Source organism: Lolium rigidum, chromosome 3 (genome assembly GCF_022539505.1).
Source record: "Lolium rigidum isolate FL_2022 chromosome 3, APGP_CSIRO_Lrig_0.1, whole genome shotgun sequence".
In the NCBI taxonomy this organism is placed as follows: domain Eukaryota; kingdom Viridiplantae; phylum Streptophyta; class Magnoliopsida; order Poales; family Poaceae; genus Lolium; species Lolium rigidum.
Genome location: NC_061510.1, coordinates 85,702,948 through 85,730,752, shown reverse-complemented (window position 1 = coordinate 85,730,752; position 27,805 = coordinate 85,702,948). Strand labels below are relative to the sequence as shown.

General features: G+C 43.4%; 1 protein-coding gene across 1 annotated transcript; it reads right to left on the bottom strand.

Annotated features, from left to right (window-relative positions):
* Window positions 1-7,738: 7,738 nt before the first annotated feature.
* LOC124701895 (ATP-dependent Clp protease ATP-binding subunit CLPT2, chloroplastic-like) lies at window positions 7,739-14,784 on the bottom strand. The gene is made up of 6 exons (XM_047233994.1): window positions 14,512-14,784; window positions 14,297-14,332; window positions 14,106-14,215; window positions 12,418-12,597; window positions 8,318-8,445; window positions 7,739-8,233 (listed from the first exon to the last, which is right to left on the bottom strand). Exons 1-6 carry the CDS (start codon window positions 14,715-14,717, stop codon window positions 8,201-8,203), a joined length of 693 nt encoding a protein of 230 aa, XP_047089950.1. The 5' UTR covers window positions 14,718-14,784; the 3' UTR covers window positions 7,739-8,200.
* Window positions 14,785-27,805: the final 13,021 nt, after the last annotated feature.

Below are 27,805 nucleotides of genomic sequence, written 5' to 3'. Positions count from 1 at the left end.
ATAAAACCAGCTTCTCGTAGTCGGTCTATTTCTGACAGCATAGCTTTGCGGTTTGGCTCCGAAAAACGCCGTAAAGGTTGTTTGATTGGTCTCGCTAGTGGATCCAAGTTTAGGTGGTGCTCGGCAAGTTCCCTGGGTACTCCTGGCATGTCAGCTGGACACCATGCAAAGATTTTCCAGTTCTCACGGAGAAACTCGACGAGCGCGCTTTCCTATGCGAGGTCCATGTCTTTTGCGATGGACGTCGTCTTCTTCGGGTCTGTCGGGTGAATCTGTACCTCCTTAGAATTTTTCTCAGTGTTGAAAGTTGATTCTTTGTTTGGCCTTCCTACATCTGGCAGCACATCATAGTCAGTCGTAAGCCTTGACTCCATGTATTCTGCTTGCATCCCGAAAGTTTCTGATAGTCAATGAAAATCCTTGTCGCATTTATCGGCTAAGGCGAAGCTTCCTTAATTTGACAGTAATTGGTCCCTTAGGTCCAGGTAACCTCCACAACAGGTATGTGTAATGTGGTACCGCCATAAACCTGGCATATGCTGGTCGTCCCAACAAAGCGTGGTACTGTGATGGGAAATCTACGACTTCGAACTCCAGCCTTTCTATTCTGTAGTTTTCTCGGGTCCCGAACTGAACGTCGAGATTAATCTTCCCCAGCGGATAACTCGGCTTCTCCGGTGTGATACCGTGGAATCGCGTGTCGGTTGGTTTCAGGTTTGCTAGGGATATGTTCATCTTCCTTAGTGTATCTGCATACATAAGGTTTAAACTGCTGCCACCATCTATGAACACTCGAGACACATCGAAACCCGCAATTACTGCTGGTAGGATAAGTGCTGACTGCCCTGGTCGAGGAACTTGCTGTGAATGATCAGCTATTGTGAAGCCAATATCTTGCCCTGACCAATTAAGATACTCGACTGTTGGTGGAGGCATCTTCTCTGCCATAAACACCTGTCGCGAGATTACCTTTTGAGCTCTATTGGATGGCCTGCCTTTTTGAATCATCGAGACCACTCCATTGGAATTGGGATCAACATAAGGCGGTGGAGCAGGTGCTGCCGCTATTCTAAGCTGATGTCGATTTTCGTCCGTAATCGCGGGAGGAGGTGGCAAGTGAATCTCACTCCTAGGTCCTTGAGGATTTCTGTGTGCTGCCTGGATATTAGCATGCCCTGCCCACCTTAACATTGCCTGGAAATTTCGGCAATCCTTTTGCAAGTGTCCTGACTGTCTTTTTCCATTATTGTCGAGGTAAAAGTGCATCTAACACGGCCCGTTCATCATCTGTTCAGGGGACACAAAAGGTCTCTGAAACCTGGACCCGGTGTTTTGCCTGTTATTTCGGGAATCATTTCTATTGTCGCCTTGCTGCTCATTGATCCTTTGATAATCATCTCTGTTGTTTCCTTCAGTATTTCCTCGAAAACCAGCCGAGATTTGGCCAGGCGTATCGTAATTCGAGTACTGCCGAGAAAATCAGCGCCTATTTTGAAAATTTCGGTTGCGGTCTTCCTCTGGTGACCTATGCCGTTTGTTGTGAACATCATCTTCTCCATCTGCCCATCTGTTTGCTATCTCCATTAACACGGATACTGTCTTTGGGTTAGTTCTCCCCAAATCTTCGACAAAATCTCCTCGCCGGATTCCTGCGACAAACGCATCTATCGCTGTCTCGTCCGATATGTTTTCTGGCGAGTTTCTGATGATATTCCATCTTTGGATGTATTTTCTCATTGACTCATCATGTTTTTGTCGACACGATCTCAACTCCTCTAGCGATGCAGGTTTTTTGCAGGTGGACCGGAAATTCTTGACGAATATGTCCTCGAAGCTATCCCAGCTGTTGATAGATCCTGGAGGAAGTTTCTTTATCCAAGATCGCGCGGCTCCACTCAAATGCACCTGGATACTCTGCATAGCTGTTGCTCTGGTCCCTCCTGTGAGCTTCACTGTCTCGAGGTAATCAACTAGCCAATCCTCTGGATCTTGCAGGCCATCGAATTTCTTGAAGTTATCAGGCAACTTAAATCCCGACGGGACTCGAGTTTTTCGGACTCTCCTTGTGAAACAAGGCAAACCGCACATATCCTCGTCGTTTAGTTCTGGGGAATGCCGATGTTCCCTTCTACTTTGTTGTGCTCTGTCCACCCTTGCTTGTGCTGCTGTGTCTCTTGCTCCACTTGTTCCTTCGGGAGCTGGTGCTGCTGCTGCCGCAGGTCGTGGACTATTTTGCCTTGCTACTGCTGTCGCAGGTCGTGGACTATTTTGCCTTGCTGCTCCTTCAGGAGGTGGAGTTGTGAACGCTGTTCCCATAACTCCAACCCCTGCCATAGCCATGTTGTATAGTGCTTCTCTTGGATCTCCGGGAGGTGGCCTATTTGCGAGGATAAAAGCTTGTGTCACCATATATCCATCTTCCGGTGTTTTGGGTATGATGTTCCCTCTCGTATCTATCGACATAAAAGACATGTCGAGGTTTTGAACCAAGTGCTCTCTTTCTCCTTCAGGTATATGTTGCAACCTTGATCTTGCTCTGTTCCGAGCTTCCCTGTGGCTATCTCCCGAAGTTCCAGATTGTCGACTTAACTCCGCTCTTCGCCTACTTGATGCGGAGGCTGCCTCCCTTCTTCTGTTCAGAGCAGCTGTCTGTTTTTCCAATTCCCTTGCCGCTCGAGCGAGTCTATATTGATATGTTTGCAACTCTTCTGGCGTGGCTGTTGTGGCCATTGGTTCTGAGCCATCCATAGCTCTTGCGGCTCTATCCCATGCTGCTTGCGGGAGCTGGACTCTGTCACGAGGCTCAGGCCCGACATATTTATTGCCTAGACCTTGTCGCAGATTAGAGGGATCAACGTATGGATTTCCCAAATCGTCGAAAGCCTCAGATGTTTCCTCCTGGTCGCGGCTTGGCTCTCCGATTGCGTAGATCTGATGGTATTTTGTATTCCGATATGTGCTATGTTTGGTGACACCATCATAGAGATTGGTGAAGACCTTGCCCATTGTAGTGGATTTGTCGATGAAGTTAAAGCTGTCGACACTGCTCGAGTCATCGCTTATATAGGAGTCCGCGGATGACTCGAAGGACATGTCGCTGAAGATCTTGGCGAGCTTTTCGCTTGCCCTGGTGCTGATGAAGCGTGGCGATGAAGTCTCCTCTTCGCCTGACTCGATTGACGATGTTGAGTTCGAAAAATCGGAATCGACCGCCGATAATCCCGACGAGATCGGAATTTCGAGACGATACGCTCCCTCTTTCTCGACACGAAAGTGGAATCTTCCGAACGTCATATCCATAGGCTCCTCCAAATACGCATATGCATCCAAACGGGAGGGCGGGTGAGGAACAAAATCGACAGGACCAGTTGCGATCTGTTTACCTCGATCCATTGCGTTGCTTGCAGTTGATGAAGTCGACGATTTTGAACGTGCCATCGAGATCAGATCCTTGACGCCTCTAATTCCCACAGACGGCGCCAATTGACAAGGGATTAACTTATCAATGCCTACGTATTGTAGACTAGGGTTTAATTGGAAGTAGAGGGCAAGTAGATCTCGAAGGTTTCAGTCGAAAAGTACTCGACGATTATGAAAACTAGGGTTTTAGAGACAACGATTCGATTCTTTCTTTGTCCCTCGACTCCCCCTTATATAGGAGGTGGAGCCGAGGGATTCGTATTGTACAAGTTACAGAGTCCGGGAGGGTTTCCAACCCATCCCGCAAGATTACAAACATCGTCTTCTAATACAACTCTAGCTTTCCTAAATATCCACTTGGGCTTCTGATTCTTCTTATTCTTCGGCAGGCCCATTGGGGATGCCTATGTCAGCGGGTCGAGTACATCCTTGCATGAAGGTGCGGACTCACGACGGTGAAGAAGACCGAGAAGGCACCGGAGGAGAAGCCACCAAGTGAGGTGACACCGTCCTAGCACGCGCCACTATCTCCCGTACTCTATCTGTTCGCGGTGAGTGGTTGAAAGGGGTCAAAGCCACCTGAGCAACCGGCACCGGAGAAGCACCAGCAGAGTGAGAAGGCGCCTGTCCATCAACATCCATATTAGCTGTCTCCGGCGCCGCGTCCGCTGTAGCATCATCAAACCTCTCCTCCTCAAAGTCGTGAGAGCCATCATCACCACCTTCGTCCTTCCAGAAAAAAGGACGGAATCACGAGTCTTCCTTATACCCATCTGCCTCTCGATGAAAACGAAACTTGTAACCATTCAGCTGTAGCAAAGCTATCACCTCAAGGCAGCCGCCTTTATCTTTCTCCAGAACTGTAGGATCTCGCATGGCCAGAAGAACACGAACAATCCCATGGCTTCGGAAGGCAAACAAATCAACATCCAAAGTAGTACCAATAAGGGAACCCACTGCCCAAAGACCTAAAAAGTGTCTCATAGAGTCAGGAACACCGTCTACATGCACCCAAACTGGCTTCATCACAAACTCCGGAAGAACATCCTGATGTACTCATGAAGAAACGAGAGCCTGTGCATTAATTTAGGGCACACTCATCTGCATGCCATCTATCCGCGATAAGTCCTCAGCTGTAGGGATCCCAACAAGAAAAGAATTAGCACCATGAGGCACCGCTGCCCACTTCCAAGTGGGATTTCCAGGACACATACGGGCCATCAGACTTTGAATATCCTCCGCAGTGATAGCTCCCTCTCCAGAAACCTGCACCAAAGCTATAGGTGCTCCAGAAGCTGACGATCAAGCGTGGCGTTATTCCCACAGCCAACAAAATAACTCGTGGGTCTCGGCAGCTTCAGAACTGGGCAACCGAATGGTCGGGTGTGCCCCCGAATCACAAACCAAACAGTAATGAAGAACCTTACAGTCCTTCGTAGCATGAGTATTCACAACGCATTTCCAACAGCGTCCCACCTTCTTCTGCTTCACCACTGGTGCCTCAGGAACAGGGACAACCATAGGCACCTGCAGAGGAATCAGAGTAGACTCAGAATTGGCCACTAAGAGCGGCTGTCTGATGTCTACGCACGCTTCTATTCCTGTAGACAGTGTTGGGCCTCCAAGAGCAGAGGTTCGTAAAAAAGCAGCAAGTTTCCCTTAAGTGAATCACCCAAGGTTTATCGAACTCAGGGAGGTAGAGGTCAAAGATATCCCTCTCAAGCAACCCTGCAATTAAGATACAAGAAGTCTCTTGTGTCCCCAACACACCTAATACACTTGTCGGATGTATAGGTGCACTAGTTCGGCGAAGAGATAGTGAAATACAAGTAATATGGATGATTATAAGTAGTAATTGCAATCTGAAATAAAAATGGCAGCAATCGAACATGTAGCGAGAACTTGTTGGAAACGGTGTTTCAATGCTTAGAAACAAGGCCTAGGGATCATACTTTCACTAGTGGACACTCTCAACAATGATCACATAATTGAATAAATAAATGCTACTCTCAAACACTCTCTTGTTGGATAACAAACACCATTCATTGTGTAGGGCTGCAAAAGCACACCTCAAGCCGGAGTAAACAAGCTCCACAACGTCATAAAGGAATCACACACGATGCGCACACTGTCACCGTCACACCGTGGAGAGTGACTCCGGAGTTCATATTAAAGTAACCTCTAGAGTGCATAATAAACAAGAGTAACATCTACATATTCAACTAGATTACAAAGCTCATGATCACATAAAGATTACACCATGGGAGAGAGAGATGAACCACATAGCTACCGGTAGAGCCCTCAGCCTCGGGGGAGAACTACTCCCTCCTCATCATGGGAGACAACAACGGCGATGAAGATGGCGATGAAGTCGATGGAGATGGCTCCGGGGGCGATTCCCCGTCCCGGCAGGGTGCCGGAACAGAGACTTCTGTCCCCCGAATTAAGGTTTTTGGTGGCGGCGGAGCTACGGAACTCTTCTGGAGAAATCGTCGATGGTGCTAGGGTTTTCGGAGACGAATGAATAAATAGGCGAAGGGGCAGCGTCGGGGGAGCCAGGGAGCTCCCTCACCACACCTTGGCGCAGCAGTGGGGCCCCCCGCGCCGCCCTATGGTGTGGGCCCCCTGCTGGCCTTCCTCGACTCTTCTTCGGTTTTCTGGAACATTCCGTGAAAATAGGGCAGTGGGCTTTTGTTTCGTCCAATTCCGAGAATATTTGTAAACCAACTTTTCTGAAATAAAAAACAGCAGAAAACAGGAGCACTGTGGCATCTTGTTAATAGGTTAGTCCCAGAAAATGCATAAAAACATTATAAAGTGTGAATAAAACATGTAGGTATTATCATAAAACTAGCATGGAACATAAGAAATTATAGATCGGCGGTAGGACCAGCCTCCGCCATGGCCGACGCCTCGGCGGCGTCTCCCAGGTCGCCGTGGAACCGTCTGTCATGGCATCGCCCCTCTCGACTGGTTCGTCCTTTGCATAGCTCACCTGCGTCGGTGATGCAAAGAAAACTTCTTTCACATTTTAGTATATAGATTCAGTACTCATATAGCCCAGCAGTTCTTATATATTTCATAGTTTGGAGATACAAATATTTTGTACTGAATCTGTTATGTCTAGATACATCTATTTAGCTCTAGAACTAAATATGTCTAGATACATCTATTTAGTGACAAGTAATATGGATCAGAGGAAGCAATTCTCAGTAGTTCAGTGTTATCTGGTTAATAGCATGGATCATAGATGAGTACAAGAGATGTATGCTATCTCTTACCTTCCTACACCAAGGAAACTCTAATATAGAAACAAGCAAAGAAAAGAGGGCACATGCCTTTTGATGCAAACATTCCAAGGAAACGAAGGAAAGGGGACACACGAAAGTGTAAACAACCCATAAAGCGCATCGGAGAAGCCAAATTCTCCTGTTGTTTATAATTAACCTTGCATACTAGTTGCATTACTCTAATAGACTGGTGCACGCTTGACCATATGACAAGAAATTAGCCAACACGTAGGTCGCACACAACTTTTTGCTTCCTCATTCGTTAACTCGGAGACTTGGTATATAGTAGTAGTACTAGCTAGCTAGCAGGTAGCAAGCATGAGGCTTGAAATGTACATTATTCTCCCACAGAAGTACAAAGTGTTCCTTACTAGTACTTTCTGAACATGTAATTAATGCCATTATGTGGAAGCAGCGTGAACGGTTTAGACTCGACAATTCAAAGGTAGGTAAACATGATAAACAGTGAACCATAAATCTGAAAGTACGTGGTTGCTGGCACGCAAGATATTCTGATATTAATCGCATTGCTTCCTTTCTTGTCCTAGGCAGCAAGCATATGGCTGTTCTATTCATTCATCCCCCAGTGCCGAGCTAGCCAAAAGTTCTAATCCAACAGGACATGCCCTGTCGGTGGCAGATAGGAATGATACCTGATGATGACTTCACAGCAGAAACCTAAGCTCGGGAATGAGGCAGGTCACCTGACCACACCTACATGGCGTCAGCTTCCAGTATGTACATGGTAAGTGTCGAGCCATGACACTTCCCTATCCACGAATACAATGTATAACCTCCTGGTAGTCTCTGTCAGCTTAGTTACGTGCCAATAAGCAGAAAAAACTGATGCACAAAGCCAAGGCCAAAACAATAAACAATGTAAAAGATTTGAACTTTTGAAGGAAGATGACCTTGTAATCAAAGCATAGCACCAGGTACCAACCTCGTGTTGCACATTTGGTGTAAAGTGGGCAAAGTTTCCCCTGCTTGAAATGATGAGAGAACTATACAGTTCTAGGCGCAAATGCTGACCAAGTATCAAATCATAATATATATTGGAAATATTTTCATACATAGTGTCGGATGCAGTGGATATGACCCATAACAACATTTCACATTGATGTGCATTGCTACGTCAGGAAATACATATTGTTTTTCAGAGCGCAAACTGAACAAAAACTCTGAAGGAAGAAGTGAACTCAAATCTGGGTCTCTGAAAGGGGTTTTTCAAGGGCAGTCCACACATCTAGCTTAGTGCGGAACAGATCCATGTTGTTTCAAAAATACATTGCAATGTTTTACATGTACCACATTTGGCTTTGGCAATGGCGGGAGTACATGCATTGGATTTCGACCTACCAGATCTTAAGTACCCTGAATCTTATAGAAGCAATCTCTTCAATTTAACTTAATGTGGGTCCATGGTACTGGAGCTGCCAACTAGCGCCTAGAGGTTGCCAAGTGCACATATAAACTAGTTGCTCTCTTTGCTATCTAGGACCCATTGCTGCCTCTTCATCAGCCTGCAAAGCGTTAGTACAAAAAAGTGAGAAACCCTGACGCATGTGACTGAAGTATCCATCTCCGCACAGAAATTAGAACATTACCGTTTTGGCCAGCAAACTGGCTTTCTGATCATCAAAACCAAGGGAAGCCAGAACCTTATGACCAGCTGACTCTTTATCTGACCATATCGCCAGGAACAAATGATTGGCCGTTACCTCTCCATCCTCACCTAAAGTCAGAATTGAACTAATTAGGCAAAATAAAGAAGGAATAATCAGGTATATTTCAGATGGGTAGACATAAAAAAGAAAGAAAGAGATGCATCCCACTCAAATAATGCTCAAGTGTTTGTGCAGATCCGCTACAGTACTGTCCAGTTCGAACCTGAGTTCAGATAATCGCTTTTGCCTCAGGATGACACTTTGTTTGCCATTTTCTCCTTTCTTTTTGTAGGCCGATTATTTGGCCCTGATGCCTAGCATACTTTGCAATAAAATTATGGTTGTGTGTATTGGAAAATGCAGAGGCCAGTAAGCTTGCCCTTCCTAAAAAAAAGAACTGCTACACTATTGCCCAGTTGACAGCCATACAATGGAATCAACATTCAGGACTCAGGAGTACCAAGTTGACTTAAGGTTGGAGTTTGGTATCAGGAATATTAAGATGATTGATTGCCAGGAGTTGAGGGGTAACCCAAAAAGATTCCTGAGTTTGCCACAAGACCTGGAAAAGGTAGTTAGGAATGCTAGATCACAGGAGGAACAAGATTCCTGTAATTTTATGTTCTCTTTGAAATAGGCAGGTATCTGATAACTCCACAACATTCCTGCGGTTAGGATTACCAGGAATCCTAAAATTGCATCTAATATTCTAGCTATGAAATGGGCCTACATTATTCGATCCGACGTTGAATAATCAAGATTTTCCAAATCCTTTTTTTTACCGTAAGTACTAATGAGGTAGACAAAACCAACAGGAATGAAATCGTAGTGCACATAAGAATAGAGTGGCCGCAAAATTCAAGACTACATTGAACTAAAATGCACATATCTTTAGAGTAGTGTTAAACCCAAATACGAAGTGGCAAACCTATCCAAAAAAAGGGAAATAATGAGTTTCTAGACTGTAATGTAGCTACTGTCAAACCTGGGACAGTCATTTCATGCAAGTTTTTATTCATTTAAAACCAAGTTGCACCATGCCAAAGGCACATGGCTTCAGTTCCAAATCCTTCTTAGACACGCAGATTACATGTGCCATGTCTTGATAGACTCATGCTCTTACAAAACAAAAAAAGTCATCCAAACCCTTCAATTCTCACAACAAGCATTGTAAATATCATCTTATATTAATTCATCATCTATCACAATTTCAACCTTAACATCACACAAGTTATACCCTAAGAAGAACGGTACGAGCCTGCTACCTATCCCCAGTCCTGCATGTATGAAGATCTCACTCATGGTGGTGCTAAGGACTCCTGTATGCTACTTCCGGATAATCAGTGTAGGAGCAATCCGAATACAACATTTTGTATAACTCCTTGCAGAGTACAGACAAAACTGGTAACGCACCCAGCATGGTTTTAACTCTCCTTATTAAAAAAAGTGGAACCAATACGATCCAGTTCAAACCATTTTTGTAAAACGACATCAAACAGAGCTATGTTTTGTTGAAATGTAAACAGAGGCTGAGGTCGGCCAAGGTTGCAAGCAAAATACAAGCAGTTCTAATGCACATGGCTACCACAATATATGCCATGCAAGATATGCTGAAACAGCTTCCTCAAACACTTGGGGAATGGAGTTGGGAGGTCGCTATCAAGCCAGAAACAACGAAGATTTTACAACAAAAATAAGAAGGAATTGAATACGCCCTCCTACATTGACATGATCTCCAAGGTTACATTTGGACCATCAGTTTTGATGAAAATAAGCAAGCATAATGAAAGTATATTTCATGATGGACCTAGTACTAATGTACTATATTTTTGGTGCTAGTGAAATTTCCATATGATGGTCAAAACTTAAAATGTTTTACTGCCAAGGGTTATAAAATGATATGACACGGGAAAAGCTTTTTAGGACACTTTAAGGTTGTTACAATAATTGACTAACATGTGGTCAGGTCTGATGCTTCACTAAACAGTCCAATTCTTCGTGAAAACTGGCCTGTTTTCAGGTCTGTATTCAGGGTTTCCTTGATTGCTTGCTTTATGTCAAAATTTACATTATTAAGTCAAAGTCTGGTCAAAACATGTCAGGTTTGGTTTGCTCATTTAATCGTGGCATACTGTTTTGGCAACAAACCAGAGAAACACAAATCTTTTCACTATGACCAAATATTAATCCAAACTTTGGTAAATTGACTTAGGCTCTTCTAGGACTTATGTAGCATGGCTTCAATTTTTTAACACAGATCAAATGGTCCAGCCATAACAATCTTATTCATTGCGGACTCTATAGCTTATAGTTATGGGCTCTCAGGGTCACTGTAAGGAAATCCCCTCATTTGTCAAACATTTGACAAAAAAATGATTGATTATAACATAGCCTATTGAGAACTACGGATACCCAAACAGGATATACATATATTAGCTCCACGAGACAGGATCCGAATGTCAAAATTAGTTTGGTTTCTTTTAATAGGTATATGCACTCTACCAACAGGTTGAAATCACTGCTTCTATGGGGGTGGGGGTAAGGGGGCATTGCAGTTCTTCATTACTAAGATTGGGAACTAGTTTCAAAAAACAAAACAAAAAAAGAGATTGGGAACTATGCAGTGGAGGATTAGTTAAATATTCAGAATGTGTTCTCAATTTTTTTTTGGAAATATGGTCATGTAGGTTTGTCTTGGGAGAGTGTGAAGTAACAACAGAAATGAGGCTGGAACCCTAGAAAAATCAAAATAAAGATAGGTTAAACTATGATGCAAAATAAAAAAATACAATTTAGCTAACACAGTAAAATGTCAAGGATTGAAGAATTTACTGTTACGTGAAGGTAGAAGACTCATTGTGCATATTTATATTTTTCTGTAGGCGTATCACATATCAACATTCAACAATTTCAGATACTCCCTCCCCACGACACTTATTATGGCTCGGAGGGAGTACTACATTGTGCCAAAATCCTTATGGATAAGAAAGCAACTCAGCGATACTTCATGTCCAAAACTAACATCTGCAATTAAGCAGTGTAACCTAACTTGCAGAAATGAAAGCAAAGACACTCCAGCATTTCTATTCATCATTTCAACCTACTTCACGCTCTTATATTGCAGGTTGCAGGTCAGCAGATGTGCATAGCCTAATTGTCTGATAGACATTCATCAGGGAAGGAAGTAATTATATAAACGAAGGAGTATAAAACACATCGGAGAGAAAACAATTGTATATCACTATATCATGAGTCTACTCAGTAATCCATATATCATATACACTTCTATTGGGTATTAAAATGTAAATTCATATTATACAAGAAGACTAAACATAAAAGAAATAGTAGTTAAAACGAAACAATGAAGCCTGCATGAATCAGAAACTAATGTTTCCAAAAAAGAGTGACCTACTAATATGTACCAAGGTATAGAGTGACCATCTATATATGGTAACACATTTACTTGTTTTGAACTTCAAGTAGTATCGTGCAATGGTTGCTCAAAAGCATAGCTACGGAAACCTATTACAATATTTGTATGGCCATCTAGAATGGTAGCAGATGGTAACATATAGATGCTGTATAGTAGCACGTTACTATATCAGATTTTGCAGAAGTAGTAAACATAAAGTACCCAACCAGTAGAACCAAAAGTCCAAACTGATGAATCCACACACTTCAACACCCTCTTTCATGTGTGGCTCGATAAGGCCTAAAGGTGGACAGAAAGAAGGCAATCCAAGACCTCTGCACTGATACAATATTAAGTTCCATGCACTAACCAGTAGAACAAAAAGTCTGAGTCTAACCTAGGCCTAGCTTAGTAGTCTGTGCATCAAACCCAAGATAAAATCATTAAACATAGGAACTTTATTTATCTTTAGCAATTTAGAAGAAAAGATACGCCAACACATCTGATTCTTCAAAAAGGAAATAGCGTACGCATTATTCAAGCCTCACATTATCTCATAACAATAAGAAACATGCCACATATTTGAGTATCTTTTCAACACAAATAAGAAATCTTAGAAGGAAATAACCTGTTTTCAGTTTCTCATTTACAGCCTGATCAAGGGCTTTCTGTGCAGATTCTGTCAATGGTGGATGCATAGGACTGAAGTAAAACATTTCTGACTTCCCAAGAACTTCCGCCGCCGCGTCACGCACTGTGAGCAATGAGATTCCATTAGCACGCATAAGTTTTGCAGCACCGCTAGTTCCTGAAAGCAACAAATTGTAGTTCAGTGCATAAAAATGAGCATAACAATGAGAAAAATGATAAACAGAAAATGTTAGCTCAACGGTTCATATGCCAATTAGAACTTCTGATAACTACAAGGCTTTGATGTAGCACGTGTTGAACATTTGTTGTCGACATTTGGCCAAATACGGCATCGGCAATCTTTATATGTCAATTAGAACTGCTGATAACTACGAGGCTTTGATGTAGCAAGCGTACATTGTGTTGCCTCAGAAAATAGCTTGAGACAGTACAATTAATAACGAACTAAGTTGAAACAGAGTTGTATGTGAACCAACACATATCAAAGGTTAAGGTTTAAACTGCAGTTAACACCTATAAACTGTCACAGGGTAACCTTATTTATAAAAGACCTCACACTACTCTTCAACCCGATCCCCATGAGCAAGCAAAAAGAGGCACAAAACTCTATAGGCGCCGTGAAAGAAAAAAGGGTTTGCATACACCACATTTCCACACAAAAATCTACATTACAGCAATTTTTCCATTGTTTTATTTTTCTGTAAATAGTTGGCTATATATTCTTTTATTATTTTTTGTATGGGGCAATCAAACCAAAATAATGCTTCAGACTTCAGATTGCTTCTATCATACTAAAAGACCTGCATGCCATATTGCCACAAAGTTTTGGCGTCCTAAGGTTTTCCATCATTAACCACTAGGAACTACTACCTCCGTTCCATAATATAAGCCAGTTTGGTAAAACGGCTTTATTATGGAACAGAGTGATAGATGATATCATGCATATAAATAAAATAGTGTAAGCGATTGAGAATTTCATGACTTTTCGGCGCCAAAGTCCATTTACAAAAAGGTTGTTATGTCTACTAAAAACTTATGCACCATTATTCATGGCTCCAGCATTTTGCTCTCCATTCTGTATTTTCACCAGACATGTAGAGATGTAATGCACAGAAAAAGACTTCATAATTAAAAGAATATATATCTTTCTGATGACTTATAAATAGTTGTGTTAATGGTCGTCCGTTCATCCCTTTTCTAGCCTTCATCGTCTCAACCCTCACAAATGCAACTATAAAAAACTTACAAGCATAGTAGCAAGCTACCGTCTCCTCTGCCATACCCCTTTTCTTACGTCGTTTTTGTTCCGTAGTGTAGCACAGCTGTCTTACTAGTAGTATAAGTAAATGCACCAGGTGCACTACACATGCTCATCAACAATAATACTTGTTATCCAATCAGTCGTGAACAAAAATTGTTCCTATTCTTGCTACATAAACCCATACAATCATTAGTACCAGCTCAGCTTCGGGCATGTTTCTGACGAGAAATCTCCACGACCCGTTCTACGTTCTATCTAACTCCTCGATCATTCTTCTTCATTCATCTTATACCATTTGCAAACACAGATTACAACTAACTTTCCACACTTAAGTTACCCGCCAAACATAGCAAATAAGCAAATATTTTGCCGAAATGTAAAAATCATCTGTGGCTTGGCCTCACCTTCAACGAGTATGCCCATAAGCAGCCCCTCAGTGCCTGTGGTTGGGTACCTCATCTTCCGTGCCTCCAGCTCCGCCATTGCAAATGACCGCACCGCCCTCGATGACCACCTGTGTGCAACGAATCCCCGTGTCATTTCCTGACAGTTTAGACATACAGTATGGCGACATATCGGGGGAATTGTAGCTCACCGAATTTTCTTCTCCCCGGAAGCTAGCTCTGGATTCCTAAGAAACGGCAAGTTCAAAAGTAAGATCGTGGCAGGAAACACAATAATCAGATAGCGCAGAACAAGTACTGTAGTTAAATTCCAAGAGATCGAAGACTTTGAGGAAACAGCTCTAATTCAGAAATGTTTTATCAGGAAAAACTGCTGTGTGCTCGCGATGCTATCAATCGTGCTCACTTAGTAGGGAGCTGGGCAACGGCGGCGGCGATTCGACGGCCCCGGCAGCGGGAGGTGAGGGTTGGGGCCCCCGCGGCAGCGGCCCGAACCGAGGCGGGCAGGACGGGGGTCGCTAGGAAGGAGACAGAAGAGGAGGGGGCGGTGTGGTGGTGGGAAGATGAGAGGAAGGAGAGGAATGTGGCGGCGGTCTGGGCGGCGGCCGCCATGGCAGGCGGAGGTTTTGGGGGGATAGGGGAAGCGATAAGCGAGAGAGAGTAGTGGGCAAGCGACCGATTGCAGAATGGACTTCGTTGCAAGACCGTCTGCTCAGGCTACAAGGAGAAAACGGCTGCAATTCTCATCTCTCTCTCAGTCTCTCCCTCTTATCTTTTTGGCAATGGCAACTCTCGACTCCTGAGAATCGCAATTCAGGTACTGCTTTTTTCTTCTTTTCTCAAACAATTATCAATTATGTTAGTAGTTTATTTATTCGAAAATCGTTTAATGTTGGATCCATAATTTTTTTGCAAACAAAGCAAAAAAAAAATCGACTAATTAAAAATAACATTGTCTAGATAATTTTTTGATAACCAGGAAAAATCGATACACATACCAAGATCACTTTCGCCCATGACAATTATACCCGCGACAGAAAAAAAAAACATACCAACCATGCACACAAACCACACTAGGAATCTTCGTCGCAAAACTAACTCGTGTCCACGATTTGGGAGAAAAATCTAGCTACTATGAAAAGAAAAGCTGGGTCACACAAGGAAGCATAGCTAACACAAAGACCATGGTACAATCTTGTCATGGCACTAGACCAATTTCGAGTCAATGTGGAAGAGAGCATAAAACAAAGCGAGAATCAACATTTGGTTGGATGGCGCTGCCATCCTGAGTTTACTAGAGTTCAAACATTAGGTTTAACACTTTGGTGTCTCGTAAAAGATGGCATATTCTTTTAGCGGGAGGTGACTTCCCCTCGACAACCAGTTGTGTATGGTGACTTTGTCAATTAAAATATGTCGAATTAGTTTCTTGGACTCAGTCTCTCGGAGGTGCTCATAGGGTACGGTGTACGTGTGTGCGTTCGTTGGGATGAGTGTATGCATGTTTCTGTGGATGTCTACGTGTGTTTGCTAACCATGTACCATTGCACATAGAAGAACCTAAACAAACATTGCACACCCATAAGAGTATCACTAGCCAAAGCTACTACATGTGGATCCTGCAACAAAATAAAATCTTTTATATCGCCCTAATATGAATTGTGATTTAGCGAGTAACCCTAACCCTAATCCTAACCCTAAACCCTAAACCATAACCCTAACCCTAACCCATCAAAAGCACTAACCCACCAACATGTGATGCAACAACAACACGGAAGTACGTCGCACTAGGGGACTACGCAATAAATGTCCACACCAAAGATTTAGCCGACATAGAAAGTTCACTTGATGGTACTTCTAAAGGAAATACTTTTTCCTACTTCTAATGTTGGAATTATTTGACTTAAAATACTCTATTTTATTTTTGGGTAACATAATCCAACAAGATGACCTCAATGGATACACTTGGTGTGACACATGCACCATCACTTTATACTCTTATATATGAGTAAAGTAAAAAAAAAAAAGGAAACTTAGTAGCTCATATGCACGAAAATGTTGTCCTTGTGCTAGAGTAGCCTATAGATGGCGAGACAATCCAACGTGGCTACTCTTTTGAGAAATTAGATATCCACTTCACATAATTTTAAAGGAAAAAAAACGCACAGTTGCAACATGGCGTCCTCTTTAAATGTATTAATATATTTTACAAAATTGATTGATTGGAGTGTTATTTTAAATAAAGGTTTTTCCTAATTAAGAGGTTCCAATGGATGCTGAAATACAATGTAAATGAGACCCTAAAATAAACTAGTAAGTTTGCACGTGCAACGCACGTCAACTAATACAAATAAAATCCATAAAGATTTATAAACTAAAAAATGAAATACTCCATTCTCCCCATTTAATGATGCAAATTTAAACCGAACATAACACATTTGAATGTATGAGCTGCCACAATTAAATCGGGCCAGAGGGAGTATGAGATTTATATTAGCTTGTAAATTTTTTCAAAGATGTAATCCTACATATACTTCCAAAGATGCAATCATGCTTGAGGAAAGGATGCAACTAACATATGCTGGCGAGGCTTGATTCATGAACATATCTCAGGCATATTCAGAAAGTGGCATTGACAAGATGATGTATCAATCACTATTCAGAATGACAAAATCTTTTTCTTCCAAACAGTGCATGGCACTCAATATGACTGAAAAAATATTTCTGAAGAATGTTAAACAATATATACAATATCTGTAAGAAAAAATTGCTTCTAGTTGATAATTTAGTCTCTACAAACTTGGGTTCACCGCAAGTGTAGCCCAGCTAAAATACTAAGATTACAGTGCGTGAAAGTACATATTTTCAGAAAGTGTAGCCATGCTAAAATTTGCTCGTATCGAGTGTACCTCTTGTCTCTTGAGATGTACTCAGAGGATGATAACAAAAATGAGTTACCCAACAAAACCAGGACTCCTGGCCGGAGAAGGGAAATGTGGCATTAGAGATAAAAGGAGATATTTCATATCCAACCGACGATCTAACACAATGATAGAACCATAGAGCCGTACAAACAAGTTAAAGTTTTACTTGAGCCAAATTTGTATGCCATTTCCCAACAAGACAACACCTACGACTTCACACTAATGACGCTGAAAGATATTTTTTCTTAATAGTGGCTAGATATACTTAAAGACAAGAATGCTTCCACAATCTACGTAATCCGTTACCGGTGGGTGTGTTGGAGATGCCAAGATTCACGGAAGGTGTTTGGGACCATGAAAAACATCCTCTATACATAACCATTTGGTTCTTTGGCTCTATTAGTTTCCAAGACCTGCATCCATAGAAAAACAACCATTTTGTTCAGCGTGTGGTTTTCTCAAAATCAAATCAACCTTCATATGGTATTTAAATTAAAATTAATTGGAGTAGCAAATCATGAAGTACCTCATTCAGTGATTCCAGGAAAGGCGAGGAGTGGTCAATCTGCTGCCTTTGTTGGGTAACTTGCCACTGCCACAAATTCCATCCGAGCAACATTTAGAACAATAGATAAAAAAATAAGAAGGCCTGAAAGAAGTAGACCAAATAATCAAGGTCCCCAAAAAGTATATATTAACTCTTCGAGAGCAGTATAACAGTGATGCATGCGATATATGTCTGACATATATGCACGGGCATAGAGTTTCAACAACACCTCCTGTAAAACATAAGCTATGCTTAGAATATTCAGAAAAAAGTAACAATGTCATCTTCTTCCTAGAAAACCTGAAAGTGATATATTTTTCAAAGCAATCTACAACAACAGAAATATGAAAACAGAGGAGAAATAGCTAGCAACAAAACAAAATCTAGATACAATATAGTCCAATTCCTATGTTGGTGGTTCCTGACATAATTTTCTGCGCCTAGTTTGCATAAACATATGTTGGTTGTTCCTGCGGCACACAAAATTGACAATAGCCTTTCTTTTGCTAGTTATGATCTCCTAAATCATGGTCTGTCTAGATGAGTATGTAAGGCAACAAGCTTGACAATTGACATGATTTGCCCCTCACTTCTATTATCCCTGTGTGAAGTATTGTTATACGAAGCTCTCTCAACCAAACATGGTGAATATTTCGAGGTCAAATCCAGAGTGGTCGGCGCAGTAACAATACATGCATAATCATCAGGGGGTAGGTTCGTGGCGTCAGAGCACATGAGAACATATTAGTCATTATGAAGATCTCACCTGATCAGTCTATATCAATCAAATTGACATGAGAACAAATGGAACCGTATTGACAAAATAATTATGGTTTTATTTGCAAGCCACATCCTTGGTCGTTGACTTCTTTCCTTGCAGCGACTAAGATGCTCGGAATATAGTCAAAAAGGAGCATGGCGAGGCCCATCGGGATTGTCTCCGGCCAAGTAAGGTATGGACGAGAAAATCCTTCACCATGGAGTTTGCTCGTGGAACCTTCTTGATGTTTGATCCGGGGATGAATTCCAGTAATCTCTTCCTTGTGAGCCTGCAAAATTCAGGCCCCATACAAATCGAAGGAGGGCTTCACCTGGGAGATGAAGTGTCGGCCGGCGGAACCGATGCGGGCGAAGTTGGGGGCCGAAACGACAAGGGCGGCGGTATAGTGCGGGAAGCGGCCGAGGAGTCGTGTGCAGACACGCTGCCGGTGATCCCGACAACGCCCAACGGCGGCAACCTCGCTGAGGCGCGCGCAGTTAGCCTCGGATGTAATGTCCCAGGTTTAGAGACGATCGAGTGGTAGATTTTAGAAAGGGATGTGCATTGCATAGTAAATTCTGGGAAAATTTCGCGCTTTTAAACAAAAGCTGCATCGAAGGGTGACAAGTTTCTCTCTCGACACCTTACAGGGTTAGGGTTTCGAGAGTGCGACAAACTTGCTTCTTTCTAATTAAACTAGGGTTTTGAGAAGAGAGGGGAGAGTTTGCATCATAACTTAAGTTGCATGATTGAATTCAAACTTAAGTTGAATTTGAATTTCAAATTCAAACATCAAATAAATATCTCATAAATTCAATTGTGAGGAAAATTCATTCAGTAAATTATAAATAACAAACATTATGAACAATAAAAATAAAGACAAGCTCATTGGAGAAAACCTTGAGCTTTATTGATATTCACACAAAATACAATGTCAATTACAACATCCAGAATTGAGATATAAATTTACAACACATTACAAGAATTGGAGAAATAGAGAATTAAAAGAAAAAGAAAAGAAAATTACAAAGTAAATGATCTATCCTAAATTCTATAAGATGAGTTAATCTTCATCTTGATCATTCCAAAGTCCCCTGCACACAAACACCACAAAAAGAGATTATGCCAAGTGGTAAAACCACTTGGCAGGTTAGTAGAAGAATGAAATTGAGTAGATATGGATCAGCTCTGCCGAGCTGATCATCTCACAGCCAAGACACAAGCCAGATACCAAGCATGTGCACACACACACAACCTAGCAGCTCACCAGGTCTTGTGCATGCAAAACAGCACACACAAGCACGGGAGTCACCAAATTGGTGCCAGGCCAAGGTGTCGACCAGAGGAGCCAACAAAGGTTCATATAAAACCTTTTCACAGCCAGAAACCCTAGCAGCTCATCGGCAGAATCTCCAAAGGGTAAGAGCACCAAGAACAACAAGAACTGGAAGAACGACCGGAGGCTGCTCAACCTGTCCAAAATCACCACAGAATCAATTCAAGTTTCACAAGCTCACAAGGAGGAGCAGGACAAGCACCAGTTCATCCTTAAAGCAAACCAAGCAACCAGAAGCCATCCTCTACACCAACACCCCATTTCTAGGAGCTGGAGTGAGGTATACACAAAGCATCATGAGCAAGCATCTGTCTTGCTCATAAATAAGCATGTGCATCAATCACACACAAGCAAAAGGGTGTGGGTACCACGTTGTATCATCATTTGGCTACCGGTCATATGATGCAAGCAAAATAAGGGTACAACCATTAGGAATGGATCCAAGGGAACACTGATCAAGCCAATAGAATTAAAAGTGACTTAACCAGGAAAATCCAGCAAGGAATTAATCCCTATCAAGCTACCCAGATTCACCTAGCAACACACAACTAGCTAAACCATCAGATCACTGGACAGCTATCTGTCCAGTATGATTTCAACATCAAATAACCTAGCAACCTATGAAAGACTACCAGGATTAGTGCACAGAAGCATCTAACAGGGGTAGGAGCAACCATTTCTAGCGAGACACGATCTGCTAGGGTCACAACAGACTACCTAGCCACACGGGAAAGTCACCAAAGCGGTTTATCATTACCCGGAAGGGTTCAAATGGAGCTAGGGTTCCCAACGGATGTTGGCATCCCTCTAGCTCAATCAAATTAAGCGTAAGATGATCATAATCGCAAGCGAGTTCACATCATTTATCCATCTAGTAAAGCAAGGAATTACGGATAAATGAAACAGCTTAAGTAACTAAAGCACCAACATCTTGCCGGTGAACCAATGGCTCACTGCAAGCATCGGATGATGCTTGAGTAAGCATTAACACACATCGAGCACAAGTATAAGTGTCACACGGACACCGGGTGAAGTACCGAAAGGCACAGACAACAAGCAAAGGATGATCATTTGATCATCAAGGCCTGTTAAAGCATGCCAGGGCAGGCTAGAATCAACCACCAGTATCACACATGAATTATATGAATTAAAACAGCCACAGATTATCAACAATTAGATCACAGACTAGCACATAAACCATTTTTATAATTGTATCCAGAAGCATATCATCAAGGAATTGATGTATATGGACAATAATTAAGCCAAGCCAAACCTACTGTGAGCCAGAACTCAATAATCATCACATAAATAACACTGCCTCTTGCTAAACAGCAAGAACCACTCACAGTAATGAACCAGGGGAGCTAGAGCCAGCTACAGCATAAGCAAGCAAGCAACAGCAATGGCTAGTGGTGTTCATATGAACACCTAGCCGGATAATAACATATATAACCAAGGGTGAGCAGAGACATGAATCAAAGGAAGCACACGCCACAGCACGATTCACACAAGCACATAGGCTAGAGCAAGCATGGCGATGAGCAGGTAGCGCAGCGGCATGCCTAGCCCGAGCAAACGCAGCAGCTAGCACAGCACACGGGCCGGCAAAGCACAAGCCACGAAGCGTAGCGACAGCGGCACTTCGTCAAGGCAAGCATCTCCACGGGGAGAAGTCGGCCGGTGGCCGAGCTAGACGAAGAAGGGGAGATGAGAAGAAGATAGAACAGGTAACGAGAGGAGGAAAGAGGAGGAGAAACTTACAGGGCGAAGCGGATGAGCACGACCGTGGCGGCACGGCGGCACACGCCGGGCGACGGCGGCGCCAGGCCAAGCCAAGCCTGGTCGCCACATCACCGCAACGCCGGCATCTCCACGGCATCACCACGGCGCCAGGGACGCCGATGAACGGCGGACCTTCACGGATCCGTGCGGCCGAGGCGCAGGCGCGTTGGAGGAGAGTCGAGGTGGACACGAGCGTCAAATCGACGCGGACCACCATGTCCGCCGTCGAGAGGCGGTCCGGATCCGCACCAGTTCGTCGCCGATAATGGCCGAAGGCGGCCGGAGCATGGCGGCGACGACGGAGGCGATTTTGGTGTCGCGAGAGCCGAAAGGGGATTAGGGTTACGGGGAGGAGGACGACGAAGCGACTGGGTCGGTTGGACCGAGCCCACTGGGCTGGTCCAACCTAACCAGCTCGGCTGCACTGTCGAGTGGGCCCGAGGGGTATTTTGGACATTTCGAAAATACCCATTTAAATGAGAATTTCCAAGAATTTTATAAAATAAAATACAGCTCTAAAAAAATAAGTAAAAATATGAAAATTAATCAGCATAAAATTCTCTATCTAAATAAAATATCAAAGAGAATTTTTGAAGACAAAGAAGAATAAGTCTTAATTTGATGATTTAAATAATGATTTAAATCACACATATTATTTTCAATAATGAAAATAAATCCATTAATGCATTTGGACTTTAAAAACACCTTGACAACATTTCAAGGTTGTATTTTACTTTAAACCAAGTATCCCCAAATTATTCTTAGTACTAACCTCTTACATGAAATAATAACGACATCGGAAGGGGGGAACAAACCCTAAAAATGGAATCATGCATAATTGCCTCTTTAACCATTGCCCTTATCGGACAATGATGCTATTTTTCGAAGCGAGAGGACAAGGGTCAGTCCACACCTTCCAGCTGCAAAACTTTGCAGTGTTCAGGAAAGTTCATCACTTGCTCATGTCATTTGAGTATTTCTATCAAATTACTTGCAAAGTATTATGGTTATCACTGTTGCATAAAAATCAAAACCACTACTTTCATAACTATGAATATGACTATGTGGTGGGCAATGGAACCATGGTTTGTGTTGAAATGGTGGAGGTTCCATTGCAAGGATTAATATCCATCTAGGATTAAACAACAAATGTCGCCAGTGATTCTTGTGTCGTAATACCCGTGTTAACCATAAGATCCGGAGTGGGACGGAGTAGTCAAAAGTGTTTCCACCTCTCGTTCATCAACGGATGCGCTTTACCGTAGTACACTTGTAATCAAAGGGGGCAAGCGGTGAGGCTGGGGAGTCCTAAGTCCCCACGGCATAGTCCGTAGTACACTTGTCGCCCGAAGGAGCAAGCGGTGAGGCTGGGGAGTCCTAAGTCCCCACGGTATTGCGGTCTATGATGGGTTGCAGCTACCGGCGTAGGAGTGTATGGTAAGAGTCCCAAGCACTGTTGTCGTGGTCGGGGCCCACCTTGAAATCTACAGGAATAATGGGACCGACGTGGACCCAGGGTCGGGGCATGCAACAAAGGGTGGGTGTTCGAGGTAGCGGAGGAACATGATTGGCTAGACCTTATATCGGGCCTCACACCGAAGGAAGTGTGGACGGGAAAGCTGCCCGGTTGGCACCAAGGTTAAGATCTCTTATGGGTAAAGCAACACACCTCTGCAGAGTGTAAAGAACCGTGACCTGTCACTCCCTGTTCCGGGATGAGGAACTGCGAACGCTGCCGGAAAGGAGCTCCATGAAGTTCTAGTAAACCGGTGAAGGCTGACGGACATAGCTCTTTGAAATAAAAGCAATCTCTTAAAGAAATGTTTATCAAAACTTGCATTGGTATTAGACTTTCTGGTCTAATATCGTAGCTAGTGCATTAAACACCTCTTCTCTATAATGAACTTGTTGAGTACGCTCGTACTCGTACCACTCTTAAATCTCATGCTTAGATTGTCTGAATCGTCTGGAGGAGGACTACGACAACAATGAAGGAGCCGAGATCATCGGCTATGATGAACCTGACCTCTCAGGAGGTGTTGAAGGCGTAGACTATCTCATAGTCTACGGATCCGGGGAGGCTTCCGGAGGAGATCAAGTCTAGTGATATCCGATAGTAATAGTAACCGAGCAGCCCGAACTCTTAGTATTTAGCTGCTCGATGAAATAAATGTTTAGTTTAATGAGACTCTTGTATTGTAAGTTAAGTTGGGTTCGCCTCGAACCCAGGAGTATTCCTCTTAGGACCCAAGAGGAGCTCCAAGATGACATGTGTATGATAGTTGTAATAATAAATGAATGAGTTATGGACCCTGCTATGTTCCGTTGTACTACTCGAGGGATGTAATATTTGCGGAATGGTATTTCGTGAATGTTATATCAACGACCGACATACTACAACATGCGGTGGTATGCAGGGTCACCACAGTTGGTATCAGAGCAAAAGCTTTGACCTTAGGTTGGAACCTAGTAAATGGGACCAAACGTTAGGAGTCAAATAGGACTAATAAAGAATTCTCTAAAAATATGGTGTATATTCAATTGAGAATATAACAATCATATCCTTTAGTGCGATAATTCTTTATTATCTCTATTATGATGCATTATTACTAATCTCATAATCTTTCTATTTCTACAGCCAACATGGCAAGTTCAAGACCGGGAAGAAACGTGAAAGTTATGGATTCCACACTGAACGAGTACCAAGGAGGACTTGCTGATATCCTACGAGCCATGTTACTGGAATTTGGGTGCGATCCCCAGATTCCAGTAAAGAAATACATGTTCTATGATGGTCCGGTGTTGGCTAAGTGCAGGGTAGGACTGCGACTTCCCGAATCTTTGGGAATGAGCGTAGTCATGCCAGCTGGGGAAGCAAGGACAACCAACACAGCTTACCATATAGCTGTTATGAGAGCCATAACCGATATTCGGGAGCATAAGACGAAAGAGCTTATGGGTTCCGAATTCACACACATTCCTCATATGGAGGAGGACAATGATCCCATGCTGAACCATTTCAAATATGCCAAAAGCAAACCAGCCGAAGCAACCAAATACATGGACAATAGCCGTAACTTCATATCATTACTCTTTCAGTTGAATCATCATCTGATAGGAGCAATTGATACGATGCTTGAGGAATTCACTGAACCCAAGGAGGAGAGTAGAGGGAAGGAACCTATGGAGAATGTGGTGCACACACCAGTTTATTCAGCTGGTGACTACATCAGTATTGATCCACTTGCACGTGAACCTACACCTGTTACACCTGGGAACTATCTGGGTAGTTCCTATGGGGGATACGAAGGCGGAGAGGAATCCGGAAACAACCAGCGTTCCGAGACTCCTATCGAGAATTCCAGGGGTTGGCGTTGGGGATCGGATACGGGAACTCATAGTACCACAGCGTATTATGATGGGGAAATGAATGAAGATGCCACGTCCCAGCACCAGAGTTATCCATGGAATGAGGAGGAAGTTGGAGGGTATCCGACACAGGTTGAGTCGGATACGAATATAGGAAATACCTATGGTGTAGGTACAGGGGAGTACACCCGTTGGGTGGATTACGATGCACTGAATGATCAGTTTGTGAACACTGATTTCGCCCTAGGTTCATCATCGGATTCCGACTATCAGCCAACGGGGAGACCCTATATATGTTCCAGGTTTTGTCAGGAGAACGACACGTTCGACCGGATGGAAGCCTGGAATGTATCGGGAGTGAAGATCGACTAGAGTCTACCAAGAGAAGTCAAGCTACAATACACAAGTACCACGTGTATTGTAGAGTGTAATATTTTGTAGAAATTTGTATATATACTTTAATAAGTGAGTTTGCATACTCACATCGACTTGAGTATTGTAATAAGACCACTTAAGTATGTAAATATATGGTATATGTTTTGTATGATTTGGATTTGCTTCTTGATTTCCATTGCGTGACTAGTTCTCGTGCACAAAGTTGAGCTCAGAAAACTTGCGCATGGAGTAATTATGAGTATCATCTTGTGTTGCAGAACTAGGGGGTTATGTCGGGAGCGTTAGGAGAGGAGACCGAAGCACAGCGCATGGAGCGCGAAGCGAAACAAAAGGAAGAGGCTGATGAAGCAGCCAGGAATCAGTTTCCACCACCACCACCACCCATGACGCAGCAAAAATTTATCCAGTACATGCAGCTGGTAGAGGAGCGACAGCGTGTAACACTGGAGCAGCAGAACAAATTCTTTCAGGATTTGTTACAGCAAAACAGGGTGGAGAGACCTGAGAATCTGGGAGTCACATTAGCGGACTTCCAAAACACCAAGCCAATATCTTTTGCATACGCGCCCGAGCCGATGGACACGGAAGATTGGCTTATGGATACTGAGCGAAAGCTTAATACCGTTGGATGTAATGACCAGGAGAAGGTCCGTTATGCTACACATCTGTTGTGTGGACCCGCCGCATCATGGTGGGATAATATTGTAGCCGTTTATCCGGCGGGAAAGGTATTCACCTGGGAGGAGTTCGCAAGGAAGTTCAGGGAATCCAATGTTCCTGAAAGTATTGTGGAGCTAAAGCGTCGAGAATTTGAAAATCTCGAGCAGAAGGACAAGGCAATCCTGACTTATGTCAGGGAGTTCTCAAAGCTGTCCCGGTACGCTGTTGAAGAAGTCAACACCGAGGACAGGAAAAAGAAGAGGTTTCTGAAGGGGTTAAGTCCCCAGTTCAAGGTACAGCTCCGAATGATGAGAGCAACTGAGTTCCAAGAGTTGGTGGATGCAACCATCACTCTTGAGGATGACTTCAAACAACTGCAAGAAGAGAAGAGGAAGAAGGCCAAGTTTGAGCCTAAGAGGTTTGTTAGTAACAAGCCCAATACCAGCTTGAGTTTCAAGCCAAGATACAACAACAACAACAGCAACAACAACAAGCAACTACTACGGTAGTAGGAGGAACCAAGCGTTTCAGACTGCAAACCAGATTGTCTGTCGCATTTGTGGATTCCGAGGTCATACCTCGAAGGATTGCAAGAAACCAAAGATTATATGCTTTGGTTGTCGCCGAGAGGGTGATGGCGTGTATTTCACACGTTCGTTGGGCAACCCCAAGAGGAAGGTATGATGCGCACAGTAGCAAGTTTTCCCTCAGAAAGAAACCAAGGTTTATCGAACCAGGAGGAGCCAAGAAGCACGTTGAAGGTTGATGGCGGCGGGATGTAGTGCGGCGCAACACCGGGGATTCCGGCGCCAACGTGGAACCCGCACAACACAACCAAAGTACTTTGCCCCAACGAAACAGATGAGGTTGTCAATCTCACCGGCTTGTCTGTAACAAAGGATTAACCGTATTGTGTGGAAGATGATTGTTTGCGAGAGAAAATAGTAAAAACAAGTATTGCGAGCAGATTTGTATTTCAGTATTAAAGAATGGACCGGGGTCCACAGTTCACTAGAGGTGTCTCTCCCATAAGATAAAAGCATGTTGGGTGAACAAATTACAGTCGAGCAATTGACAAATAGAGAGGGCATAACAATGCACATACATGACATGATAAGTATAGTGAGATTTAATTGGGCATTACGACAAAGTACATAGACCGCCATCCAACTGCATCTATGCCTAAAAAGTCCACCTTCAGGTTATCATCCGAACCCCTTCCAGTATTAAGTTGCAAAGCAACAGATAATTGCATTAAGTATGGTGCATAATGTAATCAACAACTACATCCTTGGACATAGCGCCAATGTTTTATCCCTAGTGGCAACAACACAACACAACCTTAGAACTTTCCGTCATCGTCCCGGTGTCAATGCGGGCATGAACCCACTATCGAGCATAAATACTCCCTCTTGGAGTTAAAAGCAAAAACTTGGCCAGAGCCTCTACTAGTAACGGAGAGCATGCACGATCATAAACAACACATATGTAACAACTTGATAATTAACATGACATGGTATTCTCTATCCATCGGATCCCGACAAACACAACATATAGAATTACAGATAGATGATCTTGATCATGTTAGGCAGCTCACAAGATCCAACAATGAAGCACAATGAGGAGAAGACAACCATCTAGCTACTCGCTATGGACCCATAGTCCAGGGGTGAACTACTCACTCATCACTCCGGAGGCGACCATGGCGGTGTAGAGTCCTCCGGGAGATGAATCCCCTCTCCGGCAGGGTGCCGGAGGAGATCTCCGGAATCCCCCGAGATGGGATCGGCGGCGGCGGCGTCTCGATAAGGTTTCCCGTATCGTGGTTTTTCGCATCGGGGTTTCGCGACGGAGGCTTTAAGTAGGCGGAAGGGCGAGTCGGGGGCCGACGAGGGGCCCACACCACGGGCGGCGCGGGCCCCTCCT

Coding starts and splice junctions, on each gene's coding strand:
- LOC124701895 (XM_047233994.1), bottom strand. CDS start 14,717: ATGGCGGCCGCCGCCCAGACCGCCGCCACATTCCTCTCCTTCCTCTCA. Junction 14,216..14,296: donor TCCGGGGAGAAGAAAATTCG/GTGAGCTACAAT, acceptor CGTTGCACACAG/GTGGTCATCGAGGGCGGTGC. Junction 8,446..12,417: donor AAATGAGAAACTGAAAACAG/GTTATTTCCTTC, acceptor TTCTGACTTTAG/GTGAGGATGGAGAGGTAACG.